Source organism: Alosa sapidissima, chromosome 16 (assembly GCF_018492685.1).
Source record: "Alosa sapidissima isolate fAloSap1 chromosome 16, fAloSap1.pri, whole genome shotgun sequence".
Lineage (NCBI taxonomy): Eukaryota > Metazoa > Chordata > Actinopteri > Clupeiformes > Clupeidae > Alosa > Alosa sapidissima.
Genome location: NC_055972.1, coordinates 33,966,216 through 33,986,148, shown reverse-complemented (window position 1 = coordinate 33,986,148; position 19,933 = coordinate 33,966,216). Strand labels below are relative to the sequence as shown.

At 40.7% G+C, this 19,933-nt stretch overlaps 1 protein-coding gene across 2 annotated transcripts in view; it reads left to right on the top strand.

The window, feature by feature from the left end:
- tspan14 (tetraspanin 14) overlaps positions 1 to 17,884 on the top strand; it is a 44,660-nt gene extending 26,776 nt beyond the window's left edge. For both annotated transcript variants that reach the window (XM_042066097.1, XM_042066096.1), the window contains exons 7-9: positions 2,075 to 2,128; positions 7,588 to 7,701; positions 16,485 to 17,884. In XM_042066097.1, the coding sequence (XP_041922031.1) occupies positions 2,075 to 2,128; positions 7,588 to 7,701; positions 16,485 to 16,550 (234 nt within the window). In that variant the 3' untranslated portion in view covers positions 16,551 to 17,884. The remainder of the gene's footprint in view (positions 1 to 2,074; positions 2,129 to 7,587; positions 7,702 to 16,484) is intronic.
- The last annotated feature ends 2,049 nt before the right edge of the window (positions 17,885 to 19,933 follow it).

Sequence of the window (19,933 nt, the reverse complement as noted above, 5' to 3'; positions counted from 1 at the left end):
TATCCTTGAGCCCTTCCAGTCAGGTTTTAGAACACTCCACAGTACTGAATCGGCTCTGCTAAAAGTCACCAATAATCTGCTTCTCACTCTAGATTCAGGTCAAAATGCAATCCTGGTTCTATTGGACCTCAGCGCAGCATTTGATACTGTGGACCACAACACCCTCCTTACCCGTCTTGAGGACTGGGTAGCATAAAGGGGACAGCACTACTTTGGTTCAGCTCCTACCTCAGACACAGAACCTTCTCAGTATCCCTTGGTTGCTCCTCTTCCTCCTCAGCTCCTGTCTCCTATGGGGTCCCGCAAGGCTCCATTTTGGGCACTTTGATGTTCTGTTTATACATGCTCCCCCTTGGTGACATCATCCGGCGATATGACATCTCTTTTCACTTCTATGCTGATGACACCCAGTTATACCTGCCCTTAAAATCTGATAACTCCATTCAGCCTCTTCTGGATTGTCTCAAGTGCTGGATGAATAATAACTTCCTTCAGCCAAATTATGATAAGAGGTCATCATTTTTGGTCCTTCTAAAGCTAGACCCCTGATTTGAAGGAAAATTAGCCCACCTCTCCTCTTTTGTCAAGCCAAATGCCAAAAATCTAGGTGTCATCCTTGATTCAGAGCTCTGTAAAAGGCAGATTAGCTCTGTTATCAAGAGTAGCTTCCATCAGCTGAGAATTATTTCCCATCTCAAACCCTCTTTGTCTCCCAAGGACTTAGAAACAGTAATTCATGCATTTGTTACATCCCGGTTAGATTATTGCAACTCCCTCTATCTTTCTCGTCTGCAATTAGTACAAAATGCAGCTGCTAGGTTGCTTACTGGCACCAAGAAATACCAACACATCACCCCTGTTCTGGCCTCCTTACACTGGCTCCCCATTAGTTTTAGGGTCCACTTCAAAGTCCTTCTGATTGTTTATAAGGCACTGCATGGGTTGGCTCCCTCATATATTTCAGACCTCCTCCATCCCCTCTCAGCATCCAGGTCCCTTAGATCTGCCGACAAGGGTCTTCTCTCTGTGGCCCGCACCCGCCTCAAGCAAAGAGGTTATAGAGCTTTTGCGGTAGCAGCCCCACGTCTGTGGAATTGTCTGCCCCCAGATGTTAGTCTCCCTCTATCACCACTTTTAAATCAAGACTAAAGACCCACCTTTACTCCTTGGCCTTCCCTGCTTCCTAGCTGTCCATCTCTCTCCTCTCTTCTTCATATTCAAGTGTCTTCTGTACTGTTGCTATTTATTTGTTTAGGGCTGTCTATTTGTCTATTGTATTTCTGTATTTGTCTTGCTTACTTTCTCTGTGCTTGCCTTTTATATTTTGCTTGTTCTGATTTGCTTTTATTTTCTATTCTTACTTACTTACTTACTTACTTTACTTACAAACACTTCAAGATAAGCTTAAAGCAGAGGGGTGCACCACATAGGCTAGTGGACCGTGTTTGACACCTTGTGTGAACCCATGCCATTGCCAAGTAGCCTACTTTGAAGCAATGTCACGAGCTCTTGTTGAAATCTAGCAAATAACTACACACAAGCAAAAGGCTATGAAACAACACCAACAGCCTAGTTTACACAAAAAACTTGATAATGCGCTAACTGGCATCTATTTGAAATGTTATCAGCAAAGTTGTAATGTGAAAACTTTGTTTCACGGTATGTTCTGCTGTAATGAACTGCAGTAATGAAAATATACTTTGGTTGACCAAACCACCATTGTCCACCTCCCTCTTTTATGTATGGTCCCGAGCAGGCGTAACAAATTGTCGCCCATGTCCATCTCATTCATCCCGACCAGGAGGACAAATGTAGGTTGCTAGTGACAAAATATTGTCTTTCAGTGTCATACGATCTCTTTGTAAATTACGTCTAAATGTTTCAATCGTCCCAGCTGTCCCCTGTCTGGCTAGCGGTGTCCCATTTCTAAGGGGAATATATTCACCCCCTATGACTCCGGGACAAGAGGTAGGGGAAGGGAAATAATGAGAATTGGGACAGGGCCTAAGTCTCTAGTTTTTTTATCATTTATGTATTGACTCACCAACTTACCAGCTTTTTTGTGTCTATGCAGGATAATGTTGTGAACACGCAGTGTGGCTATGATGTCAGGTCCTCTGGAACACTGGTGAGTATTTTTGTTTGAAGTGTTTTGCCTCCATCGACTGTGTTCATGTGTTTAATTGGAATTCATTGTGTGGAGAGGGGGGATCTGTGTGGTTTCTTGGTTCAAGGTGCATATCACCATTCATGTAAAAATGGACATAAAAAAATACAAAACTCCTGAAAGGGTGTCGAACACAATGTGTCTTTAAAATGAGTTTGTTACTATTTTGTGGCTTCCGCTGAGAGACAAATAATTTGTCACACAAATAGAAGTTTCAGATTTTGCATAGCAACATATTACTTGCTGACACTTACTTTCCATGAAGTTCCATTGCAATTCAATTACCCACAGAATGATATGAAAGATCAGGAGCACAAAACCTGTTGCCCTTAATTGTCATCATTCATTTTTTGCAGCGGTCATTATAGAGAGTTATCGACCCACCAAATGTTGGCATGGTCCGTTCATATTACCAGAACTTTCTGCTGCATTATACATGTATTTATTGAGTAGTTGGTATTTTTACCACACTGTAAATGAAATAAAACAGGTGAGGCAATCCACTGACTTGTACCCCAAACCACTAATCACATTGACCCGGCCGATACATCAGCATGTTGCAGAGCACAATGATTTGCCTCTGTGTATGAAATGTGCTATGTAAATAAACATACTTTGCCTTTTATCTGTTAAAGTGCCCATATTATACTTATTTTTCAACAAGTCAAAATAGACCTATGGGTTGCATAAAACATGTCCCTGAAGCTGTTTGCAAAAAAATCCCCTTAGATTACAAATTATCAGCAGCCAGTTTTTTTATTGCCAGTTTCAGTCCCTTTCAGAATAGGCTGTTTCTGTGTCTGGGGCCACTCCGGAACTGATTCCATGTTTACATCAATGGGTAGCATAGTCTTAATGTTACTGTCTGATGGTGACACGGTGACAGAGGATTCTCCACCAGAAAGTCTCCAACTGCCAGTGATAAAATGCAATTTGTTATGCAGGAATAATAAAGAATGTGTAACAAACATCACTGACGGTTCTGTTTGAATTTTCGTAGTAAAGTAATAGTCAAGTTATTGGAGTATAATCATAGCAGATGTACCTACGGCCGAATTACAGTCACAGTGATATCGTTTACCAACCCTGCTCCCACTCGTGTCATATTACTTAAATACTTGCCAACAAGAACGAGACGTGTCCTGGGGAGTTTCTGTTTTTATACTTGAAATATGGATATCAGGTGCATAAAAGACATTTAGTTATTTTGTGTAGCCTCGCCGACTGTTGGAAATGATAGGCTACGACCAAAATGGAGGATCTTTGACAGGAAGTTCCTAACCTAGTGGGTGGGAATATTCAAAGGGTCATTCCACGTCAATTCAACCAGGGCCCACGCACTTAGGTCTCAAACAATTCTGAAAAAATTACATGTTACAAAAATTACAACATTATATGTTATCCAGGAGACACACTGTAAAATGACTTTTATGTAAGATCAATACTTTCCAAGATAGAACCAGTTTTACAGGGGGAGGGGGGTGTCGATTTTGTTCGGCCTTTTTTTTGTCAAAGTTCACAAGCCCATAGCACAAAAACTAAACCATGTAGGAGGCTCAGATTTTGCATGCTGGTACATAAATAGGAATAGTAGGTAGCAGAATCGTCACATTTGGTCTGGATGATCCTGCATGATCATAGCTGTCCCTCAAAGTTGATCAAATTTTTATTGGAGTTTTTGGCTGGGCTCTGTTTAGGCCTTCAGAAGACATATACTCAACATAGGCTCTTTATTTATTTCCCTTATTGAGATAAGTAGAAACACTCTCACAAAAAGCAATGAACAGAACATAAATTCCCTCAGGGTCTGAACAGCAGACCTCACAAGTCTGAAAAATATTTTTGGTTCTCATTTTCAGAGCGCCTTAACACTTTGTGGGAATATACAAAGATTTTTTTTATATTGTTTCCTTCACTCTCCATGATCCTTTCTTTTTAAAGATACCAATTTGACATGTCTTATACAAATCTTTCTTTTTTATTTTCCAATTGTTTTTAAAAAGAAGGGATCATAGAGAATAAATAAAAAAATATTTAAAAAATCTTCCCACAAGGTGTTTGGGTGCTCTGAAAATGAGAACCAAAATTATTTTTCAGACTTGTGAGGTATGCTGTTCAGACCCTGAAGGGATTTCTTTTCTGTTCATTGATTTTTGTGAGAGTGTTTGCACACACAGGTGGTAATTTTTTCAGAATTTTTTGAGACCTAAGTGCGTGGTTGAATTGACGTGGAATGACCCCAAATGTTTCGGCCGATGACATAGAGGGACTGCTCATTTTGACCAGCTCCCCCGGAGACTGAAGACAGGATACATTCAGAAACCCGTATCTCACTCAGAACAGCATGGATATTTTTTCCCCAAGTTTGTATGTGTGTGGAAGCACCAGAGACACAAAATAACACCCCAAATCACAGAAAAGTGATTTTTCATAATACAGAATGGGCACTTTAATCTAATTACCTTTTTGATTTTTGTATCAGCATTTATAATGGGCTAAAAATAAAAAGTAAAGGGAAGCTGAAGACTGATTATTTGGTTATATTACCAGTGTGTACTTTGGCCACACACTTGTTTTTGAGACAGGGATCTTGACTGTAGTGAAGTTGTCATGAAAGTTGATCTTCACCTGACATTCACCACATAGTTGGATCTCTGTTTCATTAAAAGTTGGGAAAACAGGGTTTGAAATCAGATGAAAGTTGCGTGAAGTTACCTCATTAGCTGCAAGCAAAATAGGTGCCAACCTTTTTGTCTGCATGTCTAGGAATATATTAGATTAGATTAAATTTAACTTTGTCATTGTGCAGAGTACAAGTACAGAGACCGCAAAATGCAGTTTGCATCTAACCAGAAGTGCAATGTAATATACAGAGTATAAGCAGGTAGTGCATAAATAGTATATCTTGTAGTCAACATTATACAGTTAAGAAGGTGGGATGGTTTACAGTGTAGGGCTTAACATTTAACGTTTGTCTGGTTGCTCTTGACAACCAAATTGTGACAAGTGGCAACCTGCTCATCACCCCAGGTTGCCTCTGTGGCAGCCACATATTGTAGCCCACTTTTTTGTACTTTTTAATAAGATTTTCTAGCCTGGGTTTTCTCATGCTGCCTTACGGGCGCGATTTTATTCACGCTGCTAGGCAGCCTGGATTCCATGGAGCAAATTTTCGCCTCAGTTAGGGGACCAATCACAGAACGGAGGGCAGCAAGACGATGACAACACACCGAAGCCGTTATGAGCTACGTACAGACACATTTGATAGACATTCGTAGCGCCCAATAAACGGCTCTGGGCATTCGTAAACCACGTTTTAAATACGAGAAAATGAATGTCTAGTTCCCAGACCCCATCTCAATGAGATGAGGTCTGACGTTAGCCAGGTTAATGATTTTCATTACAATAAATAAATCGCTGGTATTTGAGCATATGCATTGCTGATGTTTAAATTATGCGCAGGGTTGTGATACAGGAATGCATTTTTCACTCGCAATGGCAAAGCAGATTAAGCTAATTTAACCAAATATGTTAAATTATTTCAATTTGGCATTAAAAACAAATCAGACTTCATCTGTAAGCAACCCTAACATTAAAGTGAAAATGAAATGAAGGTGACGATGGCTCAGAGCTTGAAGTTCAGCCCCAAAGAAAAAGCTTTTTGCCCACTCTGGAAACCTTCAAAAGAGACAGAAAATTAAACTTGCAACCGTGCACAACATACCCATCAATAAATGACAGAAGTTCTCTTGTATTGGGAAATACTTCATTCATGATGTAAGGACTAAAGGATAAACACTGGCGATTGAGTCAGCATAAAAGAGCTGCAAAAAGATTTGCTAAGGTCGCGAGACGGTCAAATAGACAGTGCCATGCGGAGAATGAATGATGCCAAACACGCAATTTTTGCAGCCTCACATTGTGTGACTCCTTACAAAAAACAATTAATAGGAGTTTTCTAGTATTTTGAGACAAAATATTATAGTCATTTTATAGGAATACTATAGCATTTTTGGAACATAGGCTGCTTCTAGAAGTATTAGCCTAGTATTATGGGAAACTAGCCCAATATAGGAACACTAGAGGGTAAGGATGTTACAGAACCTCACAGAAGTATTATACAATACCATAGAACTACTATAGAAATCTGACTATACTATAGTTGCAAATTTACCCTCTATTTCTGTCATGTGAAATAAATCCAAATGTGTGTCTGAAGTGTTATAATTATTTTAGTATGCAAACAAATAACATGCCATTAATGATGACAACCATTTTGTTGGCATTGGCCACCAAAACCTCATGCCTGGTTGCCAAGCTGGCAACCACTTTTAAAAGGTAATGTTGAGCCCTGGTTTACAGTAATATAAAAATGAACTATAAATATGTGCAGTGTATTAGCAGTAACCTTGTAAGAGCAGAATAGATATGGATAGATAGATATTGATTTGTGTGAACAAAGTATGAACTGCATAGATATATTTGTTTTTTCCTATATATTACTGTTTACACTGCAGTGTAAACAGTAATATATAGGAAAAAACAAATAAATATGGATATTCAGTATAGACAGATATGTACATTATGTACAGTTATTATACGGCTCTTCACAATGCTAGTAGAACGCTCCATTGACTTGAATTGGATTTCCCAACGTTCTACGGTAAAATATTTTCATGTAATTACCGCTGCAAACATATAATTACCGCTGTCAATGGCAAATAGAACGCCGGTCATTATTGGGAAAATAAGTCCCAGCGCGTCGGGGTCCGTCGCTCCGCTAGCGCGTCGGGGTCCGGTTCGCCCTGTCGGGACTTATTTTCCCAATAATGACCGGCGTTCTATACATTATCCCTTACTTACATGTAGTGTAGTAACCGTATAGTACCACTATAAGAGTGGTAAAAATAGTGTATGAGGGGCAAAATAAGAGGGGCAAATGTCTGCCACCTTGTTATCCTTGTCAAGGTTGCCATGGTTGTTGACACCTCAACAGACATACTGTAGGTGAGGGTGGAGGAGGTAAGTTTATCTGCCCTAACAGACTGCAGTCTATTGGTTAGGAAGTTGGAGGTATTGATGCCTTGTTCACTGAGTTTGGTGATCAGTTTGGAGGGGATGATGGTGTTCTAATGTAAAGTAAAATGTGTTTCTTAAACTATGGATTTTATTGAATTATATACATTTACAACTGCTGGAAAGCAAAGTGCGCTGGAGCTCACGACCAACCAAGAGCATCATTATAGAATGGAGTGCGGCTAAATATCTCAATCTCGTTGTTTTCATAATCAATTGAAGTCGATAACTGATATTGGAATTGCACAGCCCTACTTTTTATGTTATCAGTCTTATGTAATGAATTTATACATGCAGACACAAATATGACATGCATACCTACATCACTTTGCTATTTTTTGTAGACTAAATGGGCAGAAACCATCTACATTAAGGGTTGCATTACAGCTCTGGAAGACTGGCTGCCAAGGAATATCTACATTGTAGCTGGAGTCTTTATGGTCATTTCTCTGCTACAGGTAGGTACCGTGTTAAAATGCAATTTGTGTACTCCTCTACCTCTTGAAAAGCTTCATGCCACATGTATGCTTCAGGCCACATTCTAGAGTGAAGCCCATACAATCTTATATGACAGCATGTTGTGTAAAAAAAAAAAAAAATCTAGCTTTGCTAGATCTAGCTTTGCCTCTTCCATAGTGGGAACCATATGAAGGGAAAATGCATCAATGAATAATTTTCCAATACGTTGATTTATTTACTCTTTGATTAAATCTGTTTTTTTTTCTCTGGAGGTAATGGTTTCCTAAAGTACTCATGGATTTGTATGTGTGGTAGTGATCAGAAGCTTAAGAACAGCCTTGAGTACATTGTTTTCTTCTGAATGCATTGATTGCATCAGACATTTGATTGAGTACATGATATCATCCTTACATCAACGTTATGTAGGCTCCTTGTAGTCTCTTTCCAAACCAACAATCATGCAGTAATCACTTAATTTCACTGCATTTCACTGTTTTGCCTTTTCTAATGAATTTGCGAAAATGTGTAAAAAAAATGTTACAATGTTACAAATTAGACTGGAATAACTGTTTTTCATTACAGTTTTAACACTATCATTGCTAAGCAAATTACATTTCAATTTTTTTTATTTTATGAGCCATTTTATCATGAAATGTACCACTTGTCACATTTCCCCATTATATTTCAGTGTGAAAAAAATGTATGTCTGAGGTGGGCAAATATGGTTTTCTGGGGGGTGATCATGTCTTTAATGCTGTGGATAAATTGAAAAGAAGTTTTCTTTTGTTGAAAATGTTATAGTGTAAAAGGCACCCGTTTCATTGAATGACCCAAAATCACATCCTGACAAAAATCATGGCTTCTACTGTATGGTAATATTGATATAGTAATGAAAATCCAAAAATTATTCAAATAAAAATGAATTTTCATCCTATTTTTCTACAGGATAGAGAAACTCATGTAGTGTATAACATGTTCAACAATTTCTGGGTTATTAAACAAACAAAAAACTAAATTGGAATATTCTTAACCTTTCATAAGTTATGATCAATTTAGTGATTAGTGTAAATGCAGGAAACAGGATTTAGAATGTTGAAAATTCACATTCTCTTTCTCACCAACAACATAATAAACACAATGGTTTAGATTTATTTGGTCTATAAGAATAAACCATTTATCTACAAATAAACAAATGATAGTCAATAAGAATGACATAAAAAAATGATATTACGAGTAGTAAAGGGAGTAAATATAGATTTATTTATGACCATTTCAGATTAGAGATATAAAATAAAAGGGATAATGTATTGTCCGCCGGTAATTATTGGAAATTGTGGGCAGCCGTGGCCCACTGGTTAGCACTCTGGACTTGTAACCGGAGGGCCACAGCTGAAGTGCCCTTGAGCAAGGCACCTAACCCCTCACTGCTCCGCGAGCGCCGCTGTGGTTGCAGGCAGCTCACTGTACCGGGATTAGTGTGTGCCTCACCTCACTGTGTGCTGTGTTTCACTAATTCACGGATTGGGTTAAATGCAGAGACCAAATTTCCCTCACGGGATCAAAGCAGTATATATACTTATACTTATACTTGAAAATAAGTCCTGACAGGGCGAACAGAACCCTGACGCCCAGCGGACGGCTTTTGCTTCGACCTGAAGGGACTTATTTTCCAATAATTACCGGGCGGACAATACATTATCCAACTTATTATACAGCTACTTGCCAAAACGAGAAAAGAAACTTCACACAATGGGTCTTTAAAAATTATTTTGCTACCGTTCTGTGGCTTCCGCTGACCAAATAAATAGTTTGTCACACAGATAGAACTTGACAGTTTCTGGTGTTGCATGGCAACGTCTTACTGGCTGACTTTCACTTTCAAAGAAATTCCATTGCAATAAGCAAACGGACTTCTTGCGGAGTGATTAATCAGAAGCCAAATCACAGTGATTAATCACAAAACCTGTTGCCATTCACAGCGGTCATTATATACTTTGCAGCGGTGATTATATAGATTTAACAGACCTCTGAACATTGGGAAGAACCATTCATGTGAATGGAACTTTCTGCAGCACTCTGAAGAGCCGTGTAATAAGTTTGATTCAACAGATACTACTTCCTTATATAAATCAGTATAATATACAAACTATGGACATACATACAAATATATTATTATTTATGAAAAGCTAGGAATACAATCAACTTCAACATCACTCAACAATCAATGAGTTCTAAACATTTGAAAGTAGATTACACAGTAGAACAAGCCTGTGGAAAATTACATTACATTTGGCATTGATGAGAGAGACGGATGCGGTGGATAACAGTGTCAAAGTCTGCAGAGTCTGTCACCCTGTCTTCTTTTAAGGCTTCTGTCACTGTTTCTGTTTAGTAGCCACTCTTGAAACCAGATTGGTTTGGATCAAGAAGTGGACTAACATCTCGGTATACGCTTTGAGTTAACATAACAAAACTCGATAACATTAGTCAGGACACTGTCCCAATCACTCACAGCCATTTTTATGCACATTGAACGCTCTAGCGCAGGGGTGTCCAAACTTTTTGACTCCAGGGCCACATTGGGTTTTGAAAATTGGCCGGCGGGCCACACAACAAAAAAATAATGTGTGTATGTGTATATATATATATATACTGTATATATAATGTTTTGTATCATTTACATTTTTGTATAATTTAAATTTTGTTTCTTAAAGTGACAATAACAACAATATCAACAATAACAAGCCAGTTGGAACCTGTCGCACCCTCTCCCTCTTGTGCACGCTCAAATGTGTTCCCAATTAAATGGAGTAGCCTAGCATAACGTAGTTAGATTTGCTGCAATGGAGATACTATGTATCTCGATGTAACAAGCTGTTTTGACATCGACATGGTAAACGCTTTGTAGCCTAGCAAGTTAATCACAACGTCGTCTATGCTGGAAAAAAATAGCGAACGGCCTATGATAACCTAATTAATTAAATGCACGGCTGGCCGGATTAAAGTGCGTAGCGGGCCGGATCTATGATAAACTAATAAATGCTCGGCGGGCCGGAAGTGCGTGGCGGGCTGCAGTTGGCCTGCAGGCTGTAGTTTGGACACCCCTGCTCTAGCGCCACCACCAGTCCAATGTTGGACATGCGTTCATGCGCGTGATCCTTGACTCTTTTGTTTGATATTCACAATTGAGGTAGCGTCTGAATCCTTGGACCATCCCGAGTTTGTTCGACCCCGATCACGTCACTTTCTGTCATATTAGACCTCCGCCATATTGGATTGATCCAAACTCTACGAAAAGTTTCAGCGGTCACAAATTTCACCCGATTTTCACAAAACTTGGCGGAGATGATCTTCAGACTGAGCCGCACAAACAATACTTGTCAGATTTTTGTCAGCCAATCAAATATGGTGATGAGGCCGCCAAACAGGAAGTGAACTCTTATCTCAGCAAGGCTTTGATGAATGAAGTCCAAACTTGGTTAGCCTTTTACATTTCCACCCCTATTTTGGAGTTTTTCCTCGAAATTGCACACCGCCTACTTAAAATGGCCCTGTTGCCACATACTTTGACTTACAATCAAGTGCCTGACCTCTTTGGAAAGCTAAGGCCTTGTAGAATTTTTTGGTACCAATAGATTGACTGTGTGATGAACTATCAGAGAGTGGCAAAGGGTTGAATGATAGTTTTTTTTATAGGCGGTTATGCACATCTCTAGAAATGACCACATTCTGCCCTCTTGGTCACTTATTTTCTCTTGAAAACACCACTGAGGCCCACTACCAGGTCTTGTGAATCTGTATGTCAAAGTAGATCCTTATAGGATGAAGTATGACTGTGTGGGACCCATATTTGTGTGGGCATACACATGCGTTTTGCTAAGTGTCCATTTGGAGACTCCAAAAGGACCTTTGGTTACCCAAAACTAAAACTCTTCCTATACAAGAACCCCTTTATGCAGAACCATGATCTTGGTGTCAAATGAAAGGTTACAGTCTGTGTCTCATGATGGAGTGATCCCTGGAGAGCTTTGCAGTGGCTGTGCCATACATTTAGAGATGCATTATCTGACCTGGAACTCTTACTTTTGCTCCAACACCTTTGAGATTTCCATGAAAAAATGACAAACAAGGTAATGCAGCAAACATTTGTATTATAAAATGAAACAAAGGTAAAAATAGTAAATATTATAAATATAAAGGTAAAAAATGAAATGCAGTGCAAAATGTTTTGCTCATTCAAAAATCAATGCAACAGTACAAACAGCATAACAGTGCAAACATAGTATACAAGTACTTATAAAAACTATTTACATAAGACTAAAGTGCACAGCTATAAAATATAAAAACTATTTACATAAAATTTCACAGAGTTCACAGCTACATCCTATTGCTGGATGTTCTGTTTGTGCCAGTCAACGAAACAGTTCCTTGATGGAACAAAACACAATGCCACATGACAGGATTCACAGCAGACCGGGGTCTTCTGGTGGCAGTGCTTGCACCTCTGCCGACCCTCAGTGGAATGCCCAGCAATGTATTCGGGGAGGTGCATCCCACTCAGAGATACAGAGGGTGGTTTTGGTACAGTGGTGGGGGATCCAGAGTCGGCAAGCTGAGCAATAAGTTCCTCCCGAAAAGCCTTCTGGGTCATTGGCCTCTCGCCTCTTTGAGCTGCCAACTCTTTGTGAAGAATAAAGGCGTTGACAATGCCAATGTCAATGAAATGGTAAAAGAGTGACCTGTACCATTTTTTTGTTTTGTGCAGGATATTATAGCAACCAATGAGGGCATCAGATAGATCGACGCCACCCATGTGCCTGGAGAAACACAAAGAGAATACAAAGAAAATGTTATTGAACTGTGCAGATATTGTAGAATGTATATGCAATCCAAGTGCTTGATATCAAAATATGAAAACAGTACATACTTATTATAGTCCTTCACAGCAGGTGGGACAGGCAACTCCTGCCTCGTCCATTTCCCATCTGGCCCTTTCACCCTCCTCTCTACCGTTTCATCAGCATGAGCTGTGTGCAGGGTAGAGCACATCTGGACATCCCTTGTGTCCTTCCACTGGACAAAAAGGATGGAATCGTCCCGCAGCCATCGGATGGTGCCCCTGGGCGCACGATTGTCCAAGCCACCTGGACTGTTCTTGGGGTAACCAATCCGGGAGGCGCGGACGGTCCCACAGGCCCACACCTTCTTTGCTAGGAGGTCGCGGAACAGTTTTGGGCTTGTGTAGAAATTATCCACATAGAGCTTGTAACCTGTTCCCAGGTGCTGAGTGGATACCAGCTCCATCACAGAGTCGTAACTCAGCCCATTCCCTGCACCAATGTGGGCTTTCCCCTCATAGACGAAAAAGTCCCACGTATACCCATTTGAGGAGTCTGCCAAGACAAACAGTTTGAAGCCCCATTTGGTCGGCTTGTCCTTCATATATTGACGAAAGCTGATGCTCGCTCTCGAAGCCACCATCCTCTCGTCAACACTCACGTTCTGGTAAGGGTGAAAGTTTGCCTTGCATACCTCCCGCATCTCTTCGTACATGGGCTTTATCTTGGCTAATCGATCGTACTGTGGGGTGCCCCGTCTTGAATTGTTGACCTCGTCATCGTCAGGATCGCTCATGTGGATGGCTGTTGTAATCAGGGAGAATCTTTTTCCTGAAATGACGCTACTGGGGAAGGCCAGGCCGTACAGTCTTGACTGTCTCCAGTAGTCAGAGATGCCACGGGCTGTGAGTAGGCCCATGTATACGAGCATTGCCAGATATGAGTGCATGTCCTGTATGCTTATTGTGCGCCATTTGGATCCATGGTGCCTTGACCCAAATTTATTTGTGTTGGCAACTACAGTCAACAAAATGGAGCGTGTAATAAATAACTGAAAGAGTTGTAATATTGAGTACTGTGTAGAGGAGATCAGCTGGGGGCCAGGAGTCCTCATAGGGCGAAACGTGGGCTGTGGTGGTATGGTGTCCTGGATGTCCGTCCCATGCCATGGTTCTGTGCCTCCGCTGTCCTGTCTGCTGTGGGAGCGCCCTCTTCCCCTGCCTCTCCCCCTTCCTTGGCCTCTCCCTCTTCCTCTGCCTCTTCCTCTGCCTCTCCCCCTGCTTCTTGCAGTACCCTTTCCTCTTTGTGTCCCACTGGTCTCAGCCACCGGCTCCTCTTCCTCAGACACAGGATCCTCAGCTCTTGATGTTTTGCTTGGCGGGACCCAGTCTTCATCGCTGTCACTGAAACAATTGTACAGATGGAAGTTAGACTCAGACCCACTAAAGTATATGAAAACCCTTCCCAACAACTTATACAAATTATATAAATGTGTGTACTCAGGTCACACCTCCCCTGCACTCTTTTTTACACAAACACACACACACTGCATTCTCACCTAACTCCCCTCCCCCAGATACCAGAACTATTCACACCTCCCCCTGCACTCTCTTTTACACACACACACACACACACACACACACACACTGCATTCTCACCTAACACCCCTCCCCCCCAGGTACCAGAACACTGTTCACACCTCCCCCAGGTCACACTATCTAAGGGTGTCACCCTCCCCCATGCACACTGAAGATCCACAGACATGTTTATGCACACACACTAGAACTGCCTAAATAATAACTGAACAAAATCGTTTAGGAGAAAAAAAGAACACATGTTCATGTACTGTTACAGGAGATAAACAAATCACACACACACACACACACACACACACACACACACATGGCACATATGTTCAGCTAAATGGAAAAACTATGCACTGGCGCATACCATGCACAGGCGATCACGGCATATATGTTAGCTAAATGAAAAAACTATGCACTAAACATTACAAAAGCATACGAAACTGTATCTGTAACTGTATATGGATATAAGTAGTATACTCACAGCTCGAAATCAGGGTCCTTCCCAGCTAAAAAGTTGTGCTCCTCCTCGGAGTCGCATTCTGAGAAACTACTTTCGGCTCCTTCATCAATGTCCTCCAGATCATCGATGTCCTCCGGTTCAACATGTTTAGTTTTTGCTTGTCTTTTTGGCATGTTTTTACAAACAAAAACCTTCAAAAACTGCCTCTTGCTTGTTCGCTAAAACACTTCCAAAACACTGCTTCGGTGACGAGGTTTACGCATCTGTTTTACGCATTGAATTTAGCCGGCAAGGAAGTAGAATGTGACGATGTGTCACATGTCTAAAGAAAGCTCTCCTCATTGGCTACACAGACATCTAGGTCCCATCTCATTGGCTCACTCAGACGCAGCGCTATGGCCATTCAAAGACTGGTTGTCAGATTCATCGCTTACGTGACTCATTGGCTTTGATGGCATCTATCTCGACTCTCATTGGTCCTACAGACATGTAATTGGTATCGATGGAATCAGAAGAGCCTCGTGAACACGCAGAGTACCGTGAATCCAGCGACAATAATGGAAGTAGAATCGAAATATATGGATTTCCGCGAAAAATAAGTTTTTACTTCGCTTCTTTTCGTATGTATCTGTTTTGTTTGTACTGGCGTGTACAACTACTCAATATATTGGCAATAAAACAATGTAGATATTTTACATCTATGGATTCTTACGAAAATTTCAAGACCAAGCATGCTGGGCTAACTTATTGGTACGGCCATACAGACAAGTGACAAAGTATGAACGCAGCAACTTTGGGGGGTGGTGGAGGGGGTATTCTGATATGTTATATATCGGGATAAACTTATATTTTACACACGAAATATATGTTAATTCATGGAAAGCTTTACATATATCGATTCTTGAGATTCTCAGCTTTAAAATGGTATATAGCATGACTATGGTAGTTCATGATAAGGTGCAAAAAAATGCATGGGGGTTGTTGGGGGGAGGTGGGGGGCACTGTATTTGTCCCGAATTCGGGTCACTATTAATGTACTGGGTTAGGGGACTTGTTAACTGATTGTGATGATGCACTAGGAAATTGGCATCATTTGGCCTCTATAGGGGCCGCTACAATACAGGAAGTGAGCTCATATCTCAGCAACACTTTGATGTATGAAGTCCAAACTTGGTATAGGGACTTGGTACCTGATTGTGAGGACACACTAGGAAAGTGGCATCATTTGGCCTCTATTCGCCTTATTCACCCGGCGGCCAGAACGAGGCTAAAGGGTACACTTGCCATTACACCTAAGTCCAGCAGATGGTGGTGGTAATGCCCTCCGTTGGCAAACTGCCAAAAAAAACTCACTGAAGAACAGGCCAGTGAACCCTTCTTCTTTTTCAGTGTTTTTTGACGGCCCATAAACAGGCCGTCAAAAAAACGCGTCTCTGTAGGCAGCCTAGGCTCCGAGATCTGTACACAAAAACAATTGCTACCAACAAGGGTTGGCAACCCACTCAAAGGCAAAATAAAGTGTTTCAACCAATAACCGACGAGATGCGCTTTTAGGAGAGTTTTAATTGCACGGGAGGGAGGGGGAGGGAGTAGCGAGCTAGCTCTGTTTTGTTTGAACATCAACAGAAGTGATGTATCCCCGCTATCGCTGATACAACCTTTAACCAATCATATAAAATTGTAGCATATGTTGTCAGCACTACAGGGAAGAATTCAGAAATAAAATTCATCATTCAAGTCATTGGACAGCTGAGATGTTTGGTCATTGTTAAAATTTCGACAAAATTAGAACGGTCGGAACAGTCTTTTCTATTGTATGTTATGTCATTTTTGACACACTTTTCATCAATATTTTTTAAATGTCTAAATGTCTATTTTTGTTTGTTTTGTCTTATCAGATGGTGGGCATATACTTGTCACGGACTTTAATTGGAGACATTGAGAAGGTCAAGTTGAGCTATTAATGTATCTAAAGTGGAGAAGGAGGAAGAAATTATGGCCATGGGACTTGTGAAGCTTAAGTTGGATGCACTCATCTTTAATGTCCCTTTTCCATGATTGATATCCGAGGGACCACAAAGGAGATTTTTGGCTTTTGTCTGGGTGTTGTGTTTCCATGCATTCATATTTTAAAGTAATCTTGGATTTTTAGATTATTTTACAGATGAGACAGATAATATCATGATTTTGTCCTGCTGACAGCAAGCATAAAAAATTCAAAGATCAATACAATTTCACTTTGAAGTGTGTACATAATTGTGAGTTATTTCCATGAAATCATTGTTATTCCAAAATCTTTGTTTGCTTGTTTCTTTTTCATTCAGATATCAACACGGGCTCTTAGCTTGTTATAATTTTGTGTTTGGATGTTTAGGCTCCTGTTGAGTAGCACTATGCAAGTGTTTGTTTAAAATTAGTGATCTAGCTATCTAAAATGCATGCAGAATCCTTGCAAACACCAAACATAGACTTATTGGCACTGCTGTAAGCATGATAACATGCAACTGGTGTCTTTTGGTGGTATAATCAAAAATGTCGGGATGTGAAAGGTTTTCTTTCTTTTTTGCAATGTGCTCCACACAAGAACACAAAACTGCACAGTGCATATCCTAGAAGGCTGGTGGGAACAGCACAGGTTGACTGGTATTTAGCAGACAGGTTTACTCAAAGCAACATATACTCGCAATGCCGGGTTTGAGAATTAAACCTGGGCCAACCAATTAATTGCCAGACGGTGACGTTACTGCTGCTCCACCACAAAGCAGTTGATCTGTTCTTAACATGAAACTGAGAGTTTCCTCTCGCAGGTGGACCATCCCTTTCTTAACAATTACAGCTTTGTCTTTTCTGAGCTTAAGACAAGATAGCGTAGAGTAAGACTTAAGCAATATGACACGAGTGGGGGGTGAGGTTGGTAAAGGATATCGCCTCAGCCGTACAATAGGCCAGTCAATCTAGCCCAAAAAGACAAAAAATTTGCAACAGAAATGCTTTTAGAAATAGTTTTTATTGGTCTTAATACCCTCCTGAATCATATACTAAAAGTCTTCCGCCGAATATGGAGTGGAACATATTTTTATTTTAGATAGGCCAAAGTTCTGCCCAACATTCTAAGTAATAGGGAAAAAAATAAATTAATAGCTATCACTATGAAACTTCTCCAGTTGATTAGTGACATCAAACCAAATAAAAAATGTATTACAAGTTTTTGAGATTTTATGTTTATATATGCAAATTAGGCATTTATTCATAAAATGTACCATCATTTGCATAGAAAACACACAATCTGAAAATTGGATGAAGCAATATTAAACATGTATTGGATCATTATGTTGAGACAATACAGAAAGACACAATTAAAGAAGGGACTGGGGCTCTGTTTTTCCATCATCCCATACATTAGAAAATACTATTTAGAAGATATTGAAAATATATCAACATAACTCCTCCCTAATCAAACACAACATATAGAGAGGAAGAAATCTGTAATGAATAGTTTATGATAGTTTATAATAGTGTTACTGAAGTTGATATTTCTCCTCCACAGTGTACGGAAACCTAATTTTGAGAAAACACCCTTTAAAGATTACAGTGAAAGGGAATACATATTTCAGCGGAAACCACTATTACCAGACAAGTCATTGATATTGAAATCTGTAAATAGACAATACGTACCCAAAACCACAACTCAAGAGACAGATAGAAGAGAAAGACCAGTAGGCACTTTAATACAAAACAGGAGGTACAGTAGGCCATAACTGTGGCAACAACAAAAAAAGTTAAATCAATGTTCTCATCCAAGTTTGCCGACATATTTGCACATACGCATTGGGGCAGCCACGGTCTACTGGCTAGCGCTTCGGACTTGTAACCGAAGGGTTGCCGGTTCGAACCCCCGACCAGTAGGAACGGCCCTTGAGCAAGGTACCTAACCCCTCACTGCTCCCCCAGCTGTAGCAGGCAGCTCACTGCGTCGAGATTAGTGTGTGTTTCACCTCACTGTGTGTTCACTGTGTGCTGAGTGTGTTTCACTAATTCATGGATTGGGATAAATGCAGACCAAATTTCCCCTCACTGGATCAAATGAGTATATATACTTATAGATGCCCCTCTGCACTCTGTGCAAGCTAGGGAGCAGTCGAGGTCTTGACGACGGCAATTGCAGCGCATTGTGCTGCAACCAGACAAGCTCGAACAAAGATTGAGGTGCAGGTCATTAGGGACAGAGTCTTGGATCCTCCATCCCCATTCCTCTGGTGGTAGCAAGTTTCCCATCCATTCTTGAACTTGATGGTACACTCTGAAGCTATGAAACATAGCAGATGAAGCTGTTGTTGGCAAGTTGCGAGGGTGGATAGCCGTTTTGCTGTCAGTCACCTTACTATAAAAAACGTTTCAGTCTGAGGTCATTGAGAGAATCTGCTTCTTTGCCTGTAAACCCCCATTTGGCTGCAACACTCCCTGTGTTAGCAAAGGCTAGCTAGTCTGTTAACATGAATATTTGCAAGCCTCCAAGCACAGACATCTCACTTTAAATTTATCTGTTGCCTTTCACCATCCAATTATTTAACTGCTGTCACATCCCTTGACATGTCATCTCCTTTTCCCTCTTTCGTTTTCTATTTTTAGCCCCTGACATCATTTTTGCTTTATCCATCTTTTTCCATAGATGAAAACTCACTACTCGTAGGCTACCTGTTCGCTCAGCGCTCACAGTGCCCCCGCTCCCTGTTCTATGTCAAAATTATATGATGGAATCTTATGATAGGGCGCCCTTGTAGATCTGTATCATTGCTTTTTCCCCTGCAGCAGCAATGTCCTCTTTAGTAGTACATATGGCACAATGTTGACGCGTCCAACCTTTTCCAGGTCTTTTGCTGTAATCTTGACAGGTGGAATCACTGATGCTCGTTTGATTCTGAGGGTTATTCATGCAAGAATTCCCATGCCCATCAATCGTCCGGGTGTTATGGTCAGCATTATCAGCAACGTATTGAATGAAGTTCCCTGGTGTTCATCCATCAACCTCTGTTTTCTGTGCTACTGCGGCACTTCTTTCGTACTTCTGTACCTCATTGGGACAGCCGTGGCCTACTGGTTAGCACTTCGGACTTGTAACCGAAGAGTCGCTGGTTCGAACCATCGAACAGTAGGAACAGCTGAAGTGCCCTTGAGCACCTAACCCCTCACTGCTCCCCGCTGTAGCAGTGTGTGCTTCACCTCACTGTGTGCTGAGTGTGTTTCACTAATTCACGGATTGGGATAATGCTAGTGTTAATTTTGTCACCTATTTTTAATTTAGTCTTAGTCTTGTGACGAAATGTCCTTTTTAGTCTTTGTCATATTT